General features: G+C 38.3%; 1 protein-coding gene across 1 annotated transcript; it reads right to left on the bottom strand.

Annotated features, from left to right (window-relative positions):
• Positions 1–11,239: 11,239 nt before the first annotated feature.
• On the bottom strand, positions 11,240–12,938 carry LOC135233045 (olfactory receptor 5D14-like). Its single transcript, XM_064296161.1, has one exon. It carries the CDS (start codon positions 12,176–12,178, stop codon positions 11,240–11,242), a length of 939 nt encoding a protein of 312 aa, XP_064152231.1. The 5' UTR covers positions 12,179–12,938.
• Positions 12,939–16,931: the final 3,993 nt, after the last annotated feature.

The following is a 16,931-nucleotide window of genomic DNA, read 5'->3' as shown; positions in this document are numbered from 1 at the left end:
TATATCACATCTGAATATAGAATAGATTTGATGTGTTGAACACTAATGACCAAAAATCAGATGAGTTGTGGAATGACATCAAGGACATCATACATGGAGAAAGCAAAAGGTCATTAGAAAGACAAGAAGGAAAGACAAGACCAAAACTAGTGTCAGAAGGGACTCTGAAACTTGCTCTTGAACATAGAGTAGCTAAAGTGAAAGGAATAGTGATTAATTAAAAGAGCTGGACAGAAGGATTCAAAGGGTGGCTCAAGAAGACAAAGTAAAATATTATAATTGACTTATGAAACAACCTGGAGATGGAAACCCAAAAGGGAAGAAGACAATCGGCATTTTTCCAGCTGAAAGAACTGAATTAAAAAGTCAAGTCTTGAGTTGCACTATTGAAGTATTCTATGGGGAAAAATATTAAAAATTTCAGGAATATTATAAGATAGAAGGAATACTCAGAGTCACTATGCCAAAAATAATGTGTTAACATTCAACCATTTCTGGAGATAACATATGAGCAGGATACAATGGTACTGAAAGAAGAAGTCCAAGCTGAACTAAAGGTATTAGCAAAAAGCAGGACCCCAGGAATTGATTGAATACCAAATGAGATGTTTCGACAAAGGATGCAGCACTGGAAGTGCTCACTTGTCTATGCCAAGAAATTTGGAGGGTAATCACCTGGTCAACCAACTGGAAGAGATCCATATTTATTCCCATTCTCAAGAAAGGTGATCCAGCTGAATGGGGAAATTATTGAAAAAATATCATTAGTCACATGCAAGTAAAATTTTGCTGAAGATCATTCAAAAGTAGCTACAGCAGTATCTCCGCAGCGAGTTACCAGAATTCAAGCCAGATTCAGAAGAAGCCATGGAACAAGGGATATCATTGCTGATGTCAGATGGATCCTGGCTGAAAGCAGAGAATACCAGAAAGATGTTTACCTGTGTTTTATTGACTATGCAAAAACATTCAACTGTGTAGATCATAACAAATTATGGATAAAACTGAAGAATGGAAATGCCAAAACTCTTAATGGTGCTTGTGAAGGACCTGTACATAGATCAAGAGGCAGTTGTTCCAACAGAACAAGGGGATCCTGTGTGGTTTAAAGTCATGAAAGGTGTGCCTTAAGGTTACATCCTTTCAACATATAGATTCAGTCTGTGTGTTGAGCAAATAATCCAAGAAGCTGGACTATGTGAAAATGAATGGGCATCAGGATTGGAGGACACTCACTAATAACCTGTATTACACAGATGACACAACCTTGCTTACTGAAAGTGAAGTGGACTTGAAGCACTTACTGATGAAGATCAAAGACCACAGCCTGAAGTATGGATTACACCTCAACATAAAGAAAACAAAAATCCTAACAAATGGGTCAATAAGCAATATCATGATAAATGGGGAAAAAGTTGAAGTTGTCAAGGATTTCATTTTACTTGGATCCACAATCAACACCCCTGAGAGCTGCAGTCAAGAAATCAAAAGATGTGTTGCATTGGGCAAATCTACTGCAAAAGATCGTCTTAAAGTATTAAAAGCAAAGATATCACTTCGGAGATTAAGGTGGGCCTGACCCAAGCCATGGTGTTTTCAATTACCTCATATGCATGTGAAAGCTGGAGAATGAATAAGGAAAACAAAAGAACTGATGCCTTTGAATTGTGGTGTTGGAGAAGAATACTTAGTATATATACCACAGACTGCCAAAAGAACAAACAAATCTGTCTTGGAAGAAGTACAACCAGAATGCTCCTTAGAAGCAAGGATGGTGAAATTGCATCTCATATACCTTGGGGAGGTTGTTAGGAGGCATTAGTCCCTGGAGAAGGGCATCATGCTTGGTAAATTAAACAGGCAGTGAAAAAGAAGAAGACCCTCAAGGAGATGGATAGACACAGTGGCTGCAACAATGGCCTTAAGCATAACGACAATTGTGAGAATGGGTCAGGATTGGGCAGTGTTTCCTTTTGTTGTACATAGGGTCACTATGAGTTGGAACCAATGGACGGCACTTAACGATAACAACAGCAAGAAGGAAAATTTGGTTCAATATTAAAAAATCAAGGAATTGAAGTGGCCTTTTCAAAATATTAAAAGAGCTAAATTGCATAAGTTGTCTTATGAAGAAAAGTAGTTGACAAAATTAAATAATCTACTCACAAACAAAAAAAAAGCAAAAAACACATACACATACAACAGCACAGAGCTTAATAATCTGGAAAAGAATCTCAAATAACCTACACCAAAACACATTCTTAAATATGAAATATTAAATAATTTGTGAGATCAGGAAGTCAGGGAAGCACACTTTTATCATTTTTATTCAACATTGTTTTTGTTGTTGTTAGGTACCATTGAGTCAGTTCTGACCTATAGCAACCCTATGTACAACAGAATGAAACACTGCCTAGTCCTGCACCACCCTCACAATTGTTGTTATGCTTGAACTCATTGCTGCAGCCACTGTGTCAAACCATTTCTTAGGTGCTTCCTTTTTCTCTGATCTTCCACTTTACTGAGTATGAGGTCCTTCTCCAGGGATTGGTTCATCCTGATAACGAGACTTGCCTTTCTCACTTCTAAAGAGCATTCTGGTTGTACTTCTTCCAAGACAGGTCTGCTCATTCTTTTGTCAGTCCAGAAGAATATTCTTTGCCAGCACCAACAGCATCGCTTCTTCTTTATTCATTATCCAGCCTTCGTATGCATATTAGGCAATTGAAAACACTATGGCTTGGTTCAGGCACACCTTCGTCCTCAAAATGACATCTTTCTTTTTTAACACTTTAAAGAGGCCTTTTGCAGCGGATTTGCTTAATGCAATGCATTGATTTCTTGAGTGCTGCTTCCATAAGCATTGATTCAAGATCCAAGCAAAATGAAATCCTTGACAATTTCAGTCTTTTCTTCATTATTCGTGATGTTGCTGAATTATACCAAAGTCAAATAATGCAAGAAAAACAATTAAAAGATAAGATTGGAAACAAGAAAATCACAATATATTTAACCCAAAATATTTAATTATATGCATGTGGAAAATCTAAAATAATCTACAAGTAAAGTGTAAAGCTTTAAGGAAATCTTAGAGTGACAAGAAGGAAAATTAATGTAAAATTAAATTGTATTCTAAAAGCAACACACATTTTGCAAATGACATGAAAAAATATAACCCAAAAAATATCGAGTATCGAAGGATGTGCAAGATGTCCAAGACTTGTGCAGAAAAAAAAATATATATATATATATGTAAAACTTTTACTACAAAAATTAAAGTAAATTAAATAAACAGAAATATGTAGCATGATCATAATTTGGAAGATTAGGTGACAGAAACTTGTCAAAATGCAGTTTATCAGTTTTTATTCAAGGTCTGAGTCACAGTCATGGTTTAAGGGTTTAAGTGGTAACACTTCTATGTTTAATGGTAATCCATATTCGCTGCTATTTTCATAAATATCAGCCTTGTGATTATTTTGTGATACAGTGTATTTCCATTTGAATACAAGATTCTTTACATTATTACATAGTGGAGAGTTCTTAAATATTCTGATGCTCAGTAAAAGGAAAAAATATCATATGAGACTACATTCTAAAACCCAAAAAAAGGTTTACACACAGAAAAAAAAATCTGCCTTTGGTGGTTACTAGGGAGGGTTGGAGTGGGGAGGGTAAATCACTAACTAAATAGTAGACAAGGTAATTTTGGTGAAGGGGAAGAGAATATGCAATATAGGGAAATTCAACACAACTTGACCAAGGCAAAGTCATAGAAGTTTCCTTGACACATCCAAACACCTGGAGGGACCAAGTTACTTGGGCTGAAGACTGAAGACCATGGTCTCGTGGGACATCTAAGTCAACTGACATAACATAGTTCATGAATAAAATGTTCTACATCCTACTTTGGTGAGTAGCATCTGGGATCTTAAAAGCTTGCAAGTAGCCATCTAAGGTACGTCCATTGGTCTCATCACTTTTGGAGCAAAAAAGGAGGAAAACCAAAAACACAAATAAAATATTAGTCCAAAGGACTAATGGACCACATGAACCACAGCCTCCATCAGCATGAGCCTTGAAGAACTAGACGGTACCCTATTACCAACATTGACTGCTCTGACAGGAATCACAACACAGGGTCCCTTACAGCAGGAAAAAAAAGTAGAACACAATTCAAATTCACAAAAAAAGACCATACTTCCTGGCCTGACAGAGAGTGGAGGAACCCCTGAGACTGTGGCCCACAGACACCCTGCTAACTCAGAACTGAAGCCACTCCCGAAGTCTACCCTTCAGCCAAAGATTATCGTTGTTGTTGATAGCTGCTGTTAAGTTAGTTCCAACTCATAGCAACTCTGTATACAACAGAACAAGACATTGCAGAGTCCTGTGCCATCCTCACAATCGTTGTTATGCTTCAGCCCATTGTTGCAGCCAAAGATTAAAACCACTGCCATCAGTTTGATTCTGACTCATAGTGGCCCTATAGGACAGAGTAGAGCTGCCCCCATAGGGTTGCCAAGGAGAGGTTGGTGGATTAGAACTACCAATCTTTTAGCAGCCAGGCTCTTAACCTCTGCACACACAATATCTCTTGTGAGGAATGTGCTTCTTAGTTCAATCAAGTATACAAGATAAAATGGGCAACACCTGCCCAAAGCAAAGATGGGAAGGCAGGATGGGCATGAAAACTGGACGAATGGACACCAAGAGCCTAAGGTGGACAGGGAAAGGGAGAGAGTGCTGACACATTGAGCTATCGCAACCAATGTCACAAAACAAATTGTGTATAAATTTTTGAATGAAAAACTAATTTGCCCTAAAAACTTTCACCTAAAACACAATTAAATCTTTAAAAAAAGTCAACCCAGTGAACGTAATTGATAGAATTAAAGAGGCATTTGACAAAGATATGTGATTTTAATATAAAAAAAATCATGTAGATATAGACAAATATATATCTTAGAAATCACAAAAAACATAGTATTGCAGGCAGTCCTTATTTTTGTCAGTCACTGAACTGTAACTTTTACCTAGCATAGTGGAGTAGCAAGTAACTATGTAACATGAACAAATATATAAATAAACAAACAAATAATTATAGTAAATAGAAACAGAAATGTGCCATGTTTAATACTATATGCCTTGAAAAGAAAAAAATATATATATTACAAAAGAATATGTATACTAAATTGATAGTTTTGCAAAATTACTAGATACATAAATATACAAAAATCACTCATATGTCTTCATACAAGTAGCAAAAAAATGACAGTTTTAATAAGTAAGCCATTTTGATAAATAAAATTTGCCCTCCTGAATCAAATTTCCAGCTTTTCTGAGAACAAGTGTTTAAGATACATCTCAAACAGAACACCATAACATTCCTTGAAACCAACACAACAGGCATGAGCAATTGATTTTCATATCCAGGGCAATTTCAGGTAGTCCCTGTTTTTCACAGTGTTTATTCAATACTTTTCTCTTTAAGTGAGGTTCAAATGTCTACTCATATAAAGTTGGGCCATACCTAAATAGACATGGAGTATGAGAAACTCCTGCAGGTTGCAATAGAACAGAATTCAAGTGAGTGCCTGACTACTCAGAGGAGGCTTCTACTCCTAAAGCCCAGGATAGGAAGAGACAGGGGGTCTCCAGAATATTTCCGAATCTAATAACAACCCTCAAACCCATCTTCCTCTCAATATTCACAGACTCTTCTCAATAATGTTAGGCTCATAAAGATTAATCTCATTATACCCTTTATATCTATGAAGTTAGTTGTTCACTGAAGCCCAGAAATGCTTGAGACCTCCCTCATCACCCATTTGCCAATCCCCATATGAATCTGTTTCTCATGGTTTCTGACACATCTCTTACTTCTTTCCAACCACTTATATCATTCCACCATGATCTCTGGGATTCAAAATATCAGTTACTGAGTAAGGACCATTTTACTGTAATATAAATGCTTTCCTTTCCTATTTATATGTTTAATAGTTTAAAAAATGGGTATATAAAAAATCTATCACCTACATAATGTTGTATATAGAAAATAATTGGAAAAAACAACAAACACATGATGTCTGTCTTTGTTATCTAGTGCTGCTTATAACAGAAATACCACGAGTGGATGGCTTTAACACAAAAATTTATTCTCTCACAGTGTAGTAGGCTACAAGTCCAAATTCAGGACATCAGCTCCAGGTGAAGGCTTTCTCTCTCTGTTGGCTCTGGAAGGAGGCCCTGGTCCACAATCTTTCCCTGCGTTAGGAGCTTCAGTCTGGACTCTGCTTTCTTGGTGGTATAAAATCCCACTCCCTGCTTCTTCCCTTTCCTTTTATCTCATGTAAAACAAAAGGTGGTGCAGGCCATGCCCCAGGGAAACTCCTTTGACCTTGGATCAGGAACGTGATCTTAGTAATGGTGTTACAATCCTACCCTTATCCTCTTCAACATAATCTAATCTTGCCTCATTAACCACAGGCAGAGATTAGGATTTACAACACACAGGAAAATTGCTAACACAAAATGGAGGACAACCACACAATACTGCGAATCATGGCCTAACTAAGTTGACATATATTTTGGGGGACAAAACTCAACCCACGACAATGTTGATGATGATAGTTTTTTTGTTGCTTATCATAATAACTTTTGTAATGACATTGAAAGTAGTGAATTAGACATGGGAAATTTATTGGCGATTCAATTGTTTCACTTAATCACTAGCTTCTAAATTACTCCGACAAAACAGGAAATAATTGTATTAAAAATCTATAATTTATAGAAAGAACTATTTAAAAAAATCATATTTACTGTTTTTGAGAAAGAGTATAGCCAATAACCTAAAGAAGCAAGCATGGCAGGATAGGATAATGATGGTACAATTATTTTTAAAAAGTCACATCATTGTTATTTATTAGGTCTCTGGGTGGCACAAGCAGTTTGCACTCTACTACTAAACATAAGGTTGGTGGTTCGAACCCACACGGAGGGGCTGCTGAAGAAAAGCTTAGCGGTCTGCTTCTATAAAGATTACAGCCAATAAATCCCTCTGGAGATGTTCTACTCTGTAACACAGCTTTCCCATGAGCCTGAAATGACTGGAAAGTAAGAGGTTTTGGGTTTTGTTGTTATTTATTAACCCAGATAATCTTGGAAAACTTTAAATATTTCTGAGCCTTGACTTCCTCATCAGTAAAAATGAGATGACTGATAATATAAAATTTAAATTAGTAGAATGGAAGTAATTTTTTTTATAGTGAGTGCAGAAAATATAGGACACAGTCTGACATATAATAGATATTCATCTTCATGATATTTTAGAATTATGGGCAAAGTATGTGATATCCTAAACCATAATTCTAAAAAATCATGAAGATGAATATCTATTATATATCAGACTGTGTCCTATAGCTTTTACACTCATTATAAAAAAAAATGTGTTAAGTATGTAATATCCTAAACCACTCCGTTTGCCATACTGTGGGGGCTTGTGCGTTGCTGTGATGCTGGAAGCTATGCTACCAGTATTCAGATACCAGCAGGGTTACCCGTGACAGACAGGTTTCAGCTGAGCTTCCGGACTAAGACAGACTAGGAAAAAGGAACTGGCAGTCTACTTCTGAAAAGAATTAGCCAGTGAAAGCCTTATGAATAGCAGTGGAACATTGTCTGATATAGTGCTGGAAGATGAGCCCTCCAGGTTTGCAAGTCACTGGAAAGGTGACTGGAGAAGAGCTACCTCCTCAAAGTAGAATCGATCTTAATGACCTGGATGGAATAAAGCTTTCAGGACCTTCATTTTCTGATGTGACATGACTCCAAATGAGAAGAAACAGCTGCAAACATCCATTAATAATCAGAACCTGAAATGTAGGAAGTATGAATCTAGGAAAATTGGAAATGGTCAAAAAAGAAAAGGAATGCATAAACATCAATATCCTAGGCATTAATGAGCTAAAATGGACTGGTATTGGCCATTTTGAATTGGACAATCATATAGGCTACTATGCCAGGAATGACAACATGAAGAAGAATGGTGTTGCATTCATTGTCAAAAAGAAATTTTCAAGATCTATCTTGAAGTATAACACTGTCAGTGATAGGATAATATCCATATGCCTACAAGGAAGACCAGTTAATATGATTATTATTCAAGTTTTACGCACCAACCACTAAGGCCAAAGATGAAGAAACTGAAGGTTTTTATCAGTTTCTGCAGTCTGAAATTGAGCATGCAATCAGGATGCATTGATATTTACTGGTGATTGGAATATGAAACAAAGAAGAAGGATCAGTAGTTGGAAAAATGGCCTTGGTGATAGAAACAATGCCGGAGGTCAAATGATAGAATTTTGCAACACCAACGACTTCTTCATTGCAAATACCTTTTATTACCAACATAAACAGGGACTATACACGCAGACCTCTTAAGATGGAACACACAGGAATCAAATCGACTATATCTGTGGAAAGAGACTATGGAAAGGGCTCAATATCATCAGTCAGAACAAGGCCAGGGGCCGACCGTGGAACAGAACATCAATGACTCATGTGCAAGTTTAAGCTGAAATAGTAGAGAATCAGAGCAAGTCCACAAGAGCCAAAATATGACCTTGAGTATATTCCACCTGAGTTCAGAGACCATCTAAAAAATAGAGTAAACGTGTTGAACACTAATGACCAAAAATCAGACGAGTTGTGGAAGGACATCATACATGAAAGAAGCAAGAGGTCATTGAAAAGACACAAAAGAAAGAAAAGACCAAGATGGATGTCAGAGGAGACTCTGAAACTTGCTCTCGAATGTCAAGCAGCTAAAGCAAAAGGAAAATGATGAATTAAAAGAATTGCATGGAAGATTTCAAAGGAAGGCTCAAGAAGACAAAGTATTATAACAACACGTGCATAGAACTAGAGATAGAAAACCAAAATGAGAGAACATGCTTGGCATTTCTCAAGCTGAAAGAACTGAAGAAAAAATTGAAGCCTGGAGTTGCAATAGTGAAGGATTCTATGGGGAGAATATTAGACAACACAGGAAGCATCAAAAAAAGATGGAAGGAATATAGAGTCACTATAACAAAGAGAATTGGTCAATGAAGTTCAACGAAAAAAAAAAAATTACAAGAGGTAGCATAAAATCAGGAACTGATGGTGCTGAAGGAAGAAGCCCAAGCTGCTCTGAAGGCATTGGTGACAAACAAGGCTCCAAAAATTGATGGAATATCAACTGAGATGTTTCAACAAATGGATGCAGCACTGGAAGTGCTCACTCGTCTATGCCAAGAAATATGGAAGACAATTTCCTGGCCAACTGACTGGAGGAGATCCATATTTATGCCTATTCCCAAGAAAGGTGACCCAACTGAATGCAGAAATTATAGAACAATACCATGAATATCACATGCAAGCAAAATTTTCCTGACAATCATTCAAAACTGGCTGCAGCAGTATATTGACAGGGAACCGCCAAAAATTCAGGACGGATTCAGAAGAGGACATGGAACCAGGGATATCATTGCTAATGTCAGAAGAATTTTGGCTGAAAGCAGAGAATACCAGAAGGATGTTTACCTGTGTTTTATTGATTATGCAAAGGCATTCGACTGTGTGGATCATGACAAATTATGGACAACATTGCAAATAATGGGAATTCCAGAACACTTAATTGTGCCCATGAGGAACCTGAACATAGATCAAGAGGCAGTTGTTCCGAAAGAACAAGGGGATACTGTGTGGTTTAAAGTCAGAAAAGGTGTGTGTCAGGGTTGTATCCTATCACCATACCTACTTAATCTGTATGCTGAGCAAATAATCTGAAAAAATTGGACTATAGGAAGAAGAACAAGGCATCAGGATTGGAGGAAGACTCATTAACGACCTGCCTTATGCAGATGACACAACCTTGTTTCCTGAAAGTGAAGAGGACTTGAAGCACTTACTGAGGAAGATCAAAGACCACAGCCTTCAGTATGGATTGCACCTCAACATAAAGAAAACAAAAATCCTCACAACTAAACCAAAAAACAACATCATGATAAATAGAGAAAAGATTGAAGTTGTCAAGGATTTCATTTTACTTGGATCCGCAATCAACACCCATGGAAGCAGCAGTCAAGAAATCAAAAGTTATATTGCACTGGGCGAATCTGCTGCAAAGGACCTCTTAAAAATGTTGAAAAGCAAAGACCTCCCCTCAAAGATTAAGGTGTGTCTGACCCAAGCCATGGTATTTTCATCATATGCATGTGAAAGCTGGATAATGAATAAGGAAGATGGGAGAAAAATTAAAGCCTTGGAATTGTGTTGTTGGGGGAGAATATTGAATATACCATGGACTGCCAAAAGAATGAACAAATCTGTCTTGAAAGTAGTAAAATCAGAATGCTCCTTAGAAGCAAGGATGGAGAGACTGGGTCTTACACACTTTGGACATGTTGCCAGGAGGGATCAGTCCCTGGAGAAGGACATCATGCTTGGTAAAGTACAGGGTCAGTGGAAAAGAGGAACACCGTCAACGAGGTGGATTGACACAGTGGGTGCAAGAGTGGGCTCAAGCATAACAAAGACTGTAAGGATGGTGCAGGACTGGGCAGTGCTTTGTTCTGTTGTGCACAGCTTTGCTATGAGTTGGAACCCACTCGACGGCACCTAACAACAACATCTTAAACCACCTTGGATTTTGAAAATCAGACTCAATATTGACAGCCATGGGCATTGGGCACATCTTGAGAATTCAATGTAAGAAACACTGATATTGAAAGCGGCAGAACACTTTTAATTTATGTCAGACATGCATGGCAAGATGATTTGATGGATGACTTTTTGTGTTGTTTAAATTTAACTTCACACTCAAGTTGCTTAAATATTTTTACGGAATTAGAAACCTACATTGTTGGTCAATATAAATTAATCTGGAAAACCTGTAAAGGAATCACAAGTGAAGGAAGAGCATACGGAATTGGAAAACATAGCACAGTCATTAAATAACTGTTAAAATCTACTAATAATGATGCTATGTGGAACCATTGTTTTAAGCATCAAGGAGCTTTGGGATCCAGAGAAATTCTACAGAAACTCATGGGTGTGTTAAAACATGCAGTAAAATTGTTAATTTTATAAAAAGTAGCTCGCCGAGTAGCCTACTTCTTGAAACACTTTGTTCAGAGATTGGAACTAGTCATACCCACTTACTGTATCATACCAAAGTTCATGTTTTGTGATTGGGTCAGTGAAAGAGGACTTTTGTGTTCATTAATTTCCAGAAGGCAACTTTCACATCTTTGTTCCTCAGGCTATAGATGAGGGGGTTCAGCATGGGGTTAACCACTGTGTAGAATACAGAGGCCACTTTGACTCTCTGCCAAGAGTTTTTGGAGTTAGGCACACAGTAGAGGGAAAGGATGGTCCCGTGGAAGATGGTGATGGCAGTCAGGTGGGAGACACAGGTGGAGAAGGCTTTGCGACGTCCACTGGCAGATTGGATTTTTAGTACAGTCACAAAAATAAAAGCATACGAAGTGAGAATGATTAGTAGTGTACTCACCTCATTGAAGGTGGCAAACCCAAAAAGCAGACGTTGGGGAATGCGTATATCAGAGCTAGAGACAGCTATGAGAGTAGTATACTCACAGAAAAAGTGGTAGATTACATTGTGACCAGAAAAGTCTAGAAGGAGAGCATAGCAAAGGAGTACCAAGGAGCCAAACATCCCCCACAGATATGAGCCAGCCACCAGCAGGGCACAGAGTCTTTGTGACATGGCCACTGTATAGAGCAGAGGATTGCAGATGGCCACAAAGTGGTCATAGGCCATCACTGCCAGCAGAAAGGACTCAGTCACCACTGCACTGCAGGACAAGAAGAACTGGAGCATGCACCTAAAGTAGAAGATGCTTTTGTCTGCCATGACCAAGTTTTCAAGCAGCTTTGGAGTAACGATAGAGGAGTAACAAAAATCAACAAAAGAAAGGTGACTAAGGAAAAAGTACATGGGGGTTTGAAATTTGGGGTTAATCTTGATGATCACTATCATCCCAAGATTCCCTACCACGGTGACACTGTACATGATCAGAAACACAAGGAAAAGAGGAATCTGAAGCTCTGGGTAATCTGTGAATCCCAAGAGGGCAAAGGTTGTCCCCACACTCAGGTTTCTTTCAGCCATTGTCACACTTCCTTTCAATGGAAAGAGATGGGAAGAGAGAGTTGTTCCTGCCAAAAGAGAAGATGTGTGGAGTGAATGACAAATGTGTTATGATTTGTTCTGTAGAGAAAAGATAACATGAAGAAACAGTTATTGGAACCAGTTCTCTCCATGTAGAAAATGCCTCACCGAAATAACTGCAATGTGTATACCAAACCAAGCTGATGTCTAAAATGTCAAAGCATTTCTATTGTCTTTTGGGATATTGGAATATGGGTTTCCTATAAGTACTTATGATATTGAGTGTATAGGAGTTATATTTACACACAAGTTAACTTTATCCTTGGATGCGCACATTAGATAGTAGCATCAAACACACATAACTGGTACTGAGCAAACTTTTTCACATACCTACAGCACATAAGCTAGTGAGATTCTGTGAAAAAAATGTAAAATTTTTGCCTCGAGAAACAAAATATGCTGCTGCGTTTTTTTGCCTATATACTCAAATTAAATAATATATTTGAAGGAATATACTTCTAAGTTTAAAATAAGATACCAGACAACCTAAGAAGAAAGCAGAGTGATCTCATTCCAAAACCAAAACCCACTGCCGTCGGGATCTCATTAGCACTTTTTAATCTATGAAGGCTACTACTTCTGTTGAATTGCTTAGTTGCCCAGTGGTTGAGGCTAAAGAGGGCAATGACTTCCTTTTGACCTGAGAGGTATACCCACTCTATCAGGGTTTATGGCTTAATTTATCAGTTAAAGCTTAGCTTCTATCATAGCCCAGGCATTATACATACATGAGGAGCCTTGGTGGAGTAGTGGTTAGGAGTTTGGCTGCTAACCAAAAAGATCAGCAGTACAAACCCAGCAGCTACTCCTTAGAAACCTATGGGACAGTTGTGCTCTGTCCTATTGGGTCAATATTAGTCCAAACCAACTTGATGCGAACGGGTTTAGTTTTGGTTTGGGTGGAGTAGTGGTTAAAGCTGAAAGGCTGGCAGTTCAAACCCCCAGCTTCTGGAGGGAGAAAGGTGTTGTAGTCAGCTTCCATAAGGATTTACAACCTTGGAAACCGTATGGGGAGTTCTGCTCTCTACCATAGGGTCGCTAAGAGTTGCAATCGACTTGATGACAACAGATACATATATGTGTAAGTATGCATATGCATTCATAATACACACATGCATACATGCACATATGCACACATGTGTACACGTGTCTATGTATATATTTTAGAGGTTCCGAGATTTGTCAAATTAGAGTTACAACAGGACTAACCAGAAAGTTATGTTTGCATATGAATTGCAGCTTGCTTAGTCAATTCTTTCTTATAAAAAGTTTATATACCAATTTAAGGTGCATATAAAGAGGATATTGGAAAATATCCATTTTCAAGTAAAAAATTTATTCTATTCTTTGTGAAATGCCTGTCAATGGATAATAAAGCCAAATATGCCCATGATTATTAAGTTCTTTCCTTAATATGATTGGGCATAGACTTAACAGTTCTAGTGACTTAACATTGGAAACAAAATCAAAGAACGTCCTATTATCACATCAGGGAAATAATATTTTCACTATTTCATTAAAAAAAAAAAAAACCTGAGGCAACTCACCTGCTGCAGAGAAACAGGCCACCACTGTAAGCTGAGTATTTCGGGAGCACCGCAGCGATTACATCTACCTCTACAGCCCTTGGGACTCCAACTCTTCAGAATCACTAGCAACTATGCCTCAAGCCAATTTAACTAAGACAAGAGCCAGGTTCTTTGTACCATCGTCAAAGACTGGCATTTCCTTGTAATCACATAGAAAAGTTGTAGCACAAAGTCGACTACCAGCCTTTATTTGCACATTACTAAATGTCCTATGGAATTAAGACTCGACGGCACTGGGTTTTGGTTGTTTTTTAAGGTAAAGCAGGATTTTTCACATCAAAGGTTCTTACCACATCTGTAATAAAATTGCCTAGGATTCTAGTCTTCTAGGCCCCGAAAACTTCTGAGATCAGAATTCCTAGGGATGGGACTCAACAGTATCCACATTTAAGAAGGAACTTGGGTGACACATAGGAACATTAAAGTGTAAAAACCACTGCTAAGTGCTAAAATCATGTTGGTAAGATGGTAAGATCCAGTATTTTTTTTTTTTTTCCCCTGCCTTCTGTATACTTAACAGGATGCTAGAAACGAGAATAGAATAGTAGATTGAACTCATTCATCCATTAATTCAACACATTTTTTAGCATCTATCATGCTGATCATTTTATGTTTGCTTCTACCTGTCCGTTTTCTGCTCTTCTGTCTCTTTCTATGTGCTCCTTGGTATGATACATGGAGGATTGATATCAGTGTAAGATCCCTTGTCGTTTAGCCGCAGATCATATTCTCTAAAATGTTGTTACTAAGAGGCTATTGGCATGAGGAAGGAGACTGTTTGACATATCAGGCTGAGATTTGTGAGATTCTTAACTATGACTTTTTTTTCACTTTTGTTCCCTTGGTTACCCATCAGGACCTTCACATAGAAATCAACACTTTTTCTTCACACTCGGTGGTATCATGTTTACCATCACTTCCTGTACAATAACAAACATATATGAGGCCTTAGGAAGAAAGAAATAAAGAACTTGGTTGGAGTTTAGAGATAGTGCCTCCAGGCTCTTAGTGGTAATTCTCCTACATGCATACTCCTCCATAAACCAAACCAAACCCTTGGTGTCAAGTTGATTCTGACTCAGCAGCCCCATAGGACAGAGTAAAACTGCCCCATAGGGTCTCCAAGGAGCGGTTGGTGGATGCAAACTGCTGACCTTTAGGTTAGCAGCTGTAGCTCTTAAGCACTGTGTCACCAGGGCTCCAAAATCCTAGTCAGCTATAATTTTTCAGAATTTTCTGTAACTTTAACATGCACATTGTTTAAAGAGGATTGAAGAATTTTGCTGCTGTTGTTGTTTCTGTTTGTTTTTTAATCATGTACCATGCTAATATGTGTGTCAAACAATTTGAGTTTTATGATTCAATGTTTACTTGCTAAATATTAGATTCTTAGGGCTACCACAAGAAATTACCACAAACTTGGTGGCTTAAAAGAACAGAAATTTATTTGCTTACAGTTCTGGGGGCCAAATGTTTGAAATGAAGGTAATGGCAGGGACATGCTCCCTCTAAAGACCCTAGAAGGAAATCCTTCCTTGACTCTTCCAGCTTCCCATGGGTCCTTGTATTCCTGGGCTTGTAGTAGCGTAACCCCAAGTCCTGCCTTCATCTCTACATGGCTTTCTTCCCTGTGTGACTCTGTGTCCTTGTTTGGTTCTCATAATGAGACTCTTACTGGATTTATAGCCTGTCCTAAGAGATTATGTAGGAGTCCTGCTGGTTCAGTGGTTAAGAATTTGGCTGCTGACCTAAAGGTGGCAGTTCAAACCCACCAGCTGCTCCACAGGAAAAAGATGTGGCAGTCAGCTTCCATAAAGATTAAAAAAAACAGCCTTGGAATTCCTATGGGGTAGCTCTACTCTGTCCTATAAGGTCTCTTTGAGTGGAAATTAATTCTGAGGCAATGGGTTTTAGTGTTAAGAAAATATGAATTTATGTTAATCCTTAACTACGTCTGCAAAGAATCTATCTCCAAAAAGGTTGTATTCTGAAGTTCTAGGTGGGTATGAGTATTTTGGGGGGAGACGCTATTCAGTCCACTATGCTTGATTCACTTCACGTATGATTCAAAGCTATTTTACTAAAGATTGAAATGACTAAAAATCAAATTATCGGATAACTGGTATGCTGCAATAGATTTAAAAATCAGATGGGTAAATTGACTAAATAATTTGAATTACCATCTCTTCTAGAAACACTGAATAATTTTTAACATCATAAAGCAAACTCTTTCCAGAAAAATAAATACGTCTTCGAGATTGTGTTAGGTGGCTCATGAACTTTCTGACAGTCTCCTTCACATCTTTGTTTGTAGATCAGGGGGTTCGGCATGGGGATGACCACTGTATAAAACACAGATTCTACTTTGAGTATGAGCCATGAGGTTTTGGAGTGGGGTACACAATAGAGGAACAGGACAGTCTCATGGAAAATGGCGATGGCGGTCAAGTGGGAGGCATAGGTGGAGAAGATTTTTTGGTGCCCCCATTGGAAGGCATCTTTACGACAGTTACAGAAATGAAAGGTGTAGCGAGGATAATCACCAGGTTGCTGACCTCATTGAATATGGCAAAGAGAAAACAAAGCACCTGGATGATATAGGGATCAGAGCAGGAGACAGAAACAATAACTGAGTGCTCACAAAGTTATTTATGATGGTAGAGCCACAAAAGGATAATGTCAGGAGAAAATAAGTGAGTGTCAGGGAAGCAACTGTATCCCATGCATAGGGCCCACCGACTAATGATGCCCAGAGTTTTTGGGACATGACGACGGTGTAAAGCAGGGGGTTACAAACTGCCACAAAACGGTCATAGGCCATCACTGCCAACATGAATGTTTCTGCAACTGCAAATACACAAGCCAAGAAGACCTGCATGATGCACCCCGTGAAGGAGATGGTTCTGTCTCCCACAACCAAGTTTTCTAATAGTTTAGGTGTAACTATAGTGGAGTAGCAGAAATCAACAAAAGACAAGTGACTGAGGAAAAAGTACATGGGGGTGTGGCATTTGGGGTTGATCCTGATGATCACAATCATGCCCAGGTTCCCCACTACAGTGACCATATAGGCAAACTGAGTTTTGAAAAAAAGACTTTTGAAC

Source organism: Loxodonta africana, chromosome 13 (genome assembly GCF_030014295.1).
Source record: "Loxodonta africana isolate mLoxAfr1 chromosome 13, mLoxAfr1.hap2, whole genome shotgun sequence".
NCBI classification, from domain to species: Eukaryota; Metazoa; Chordata; class Mammalia; order Proboscidea; family Elephantidae; genus Loxodonta; species Loxodonta africana.
This window is presented reverse-complemented; position numbering and strand designations above follow the sequence as displayed.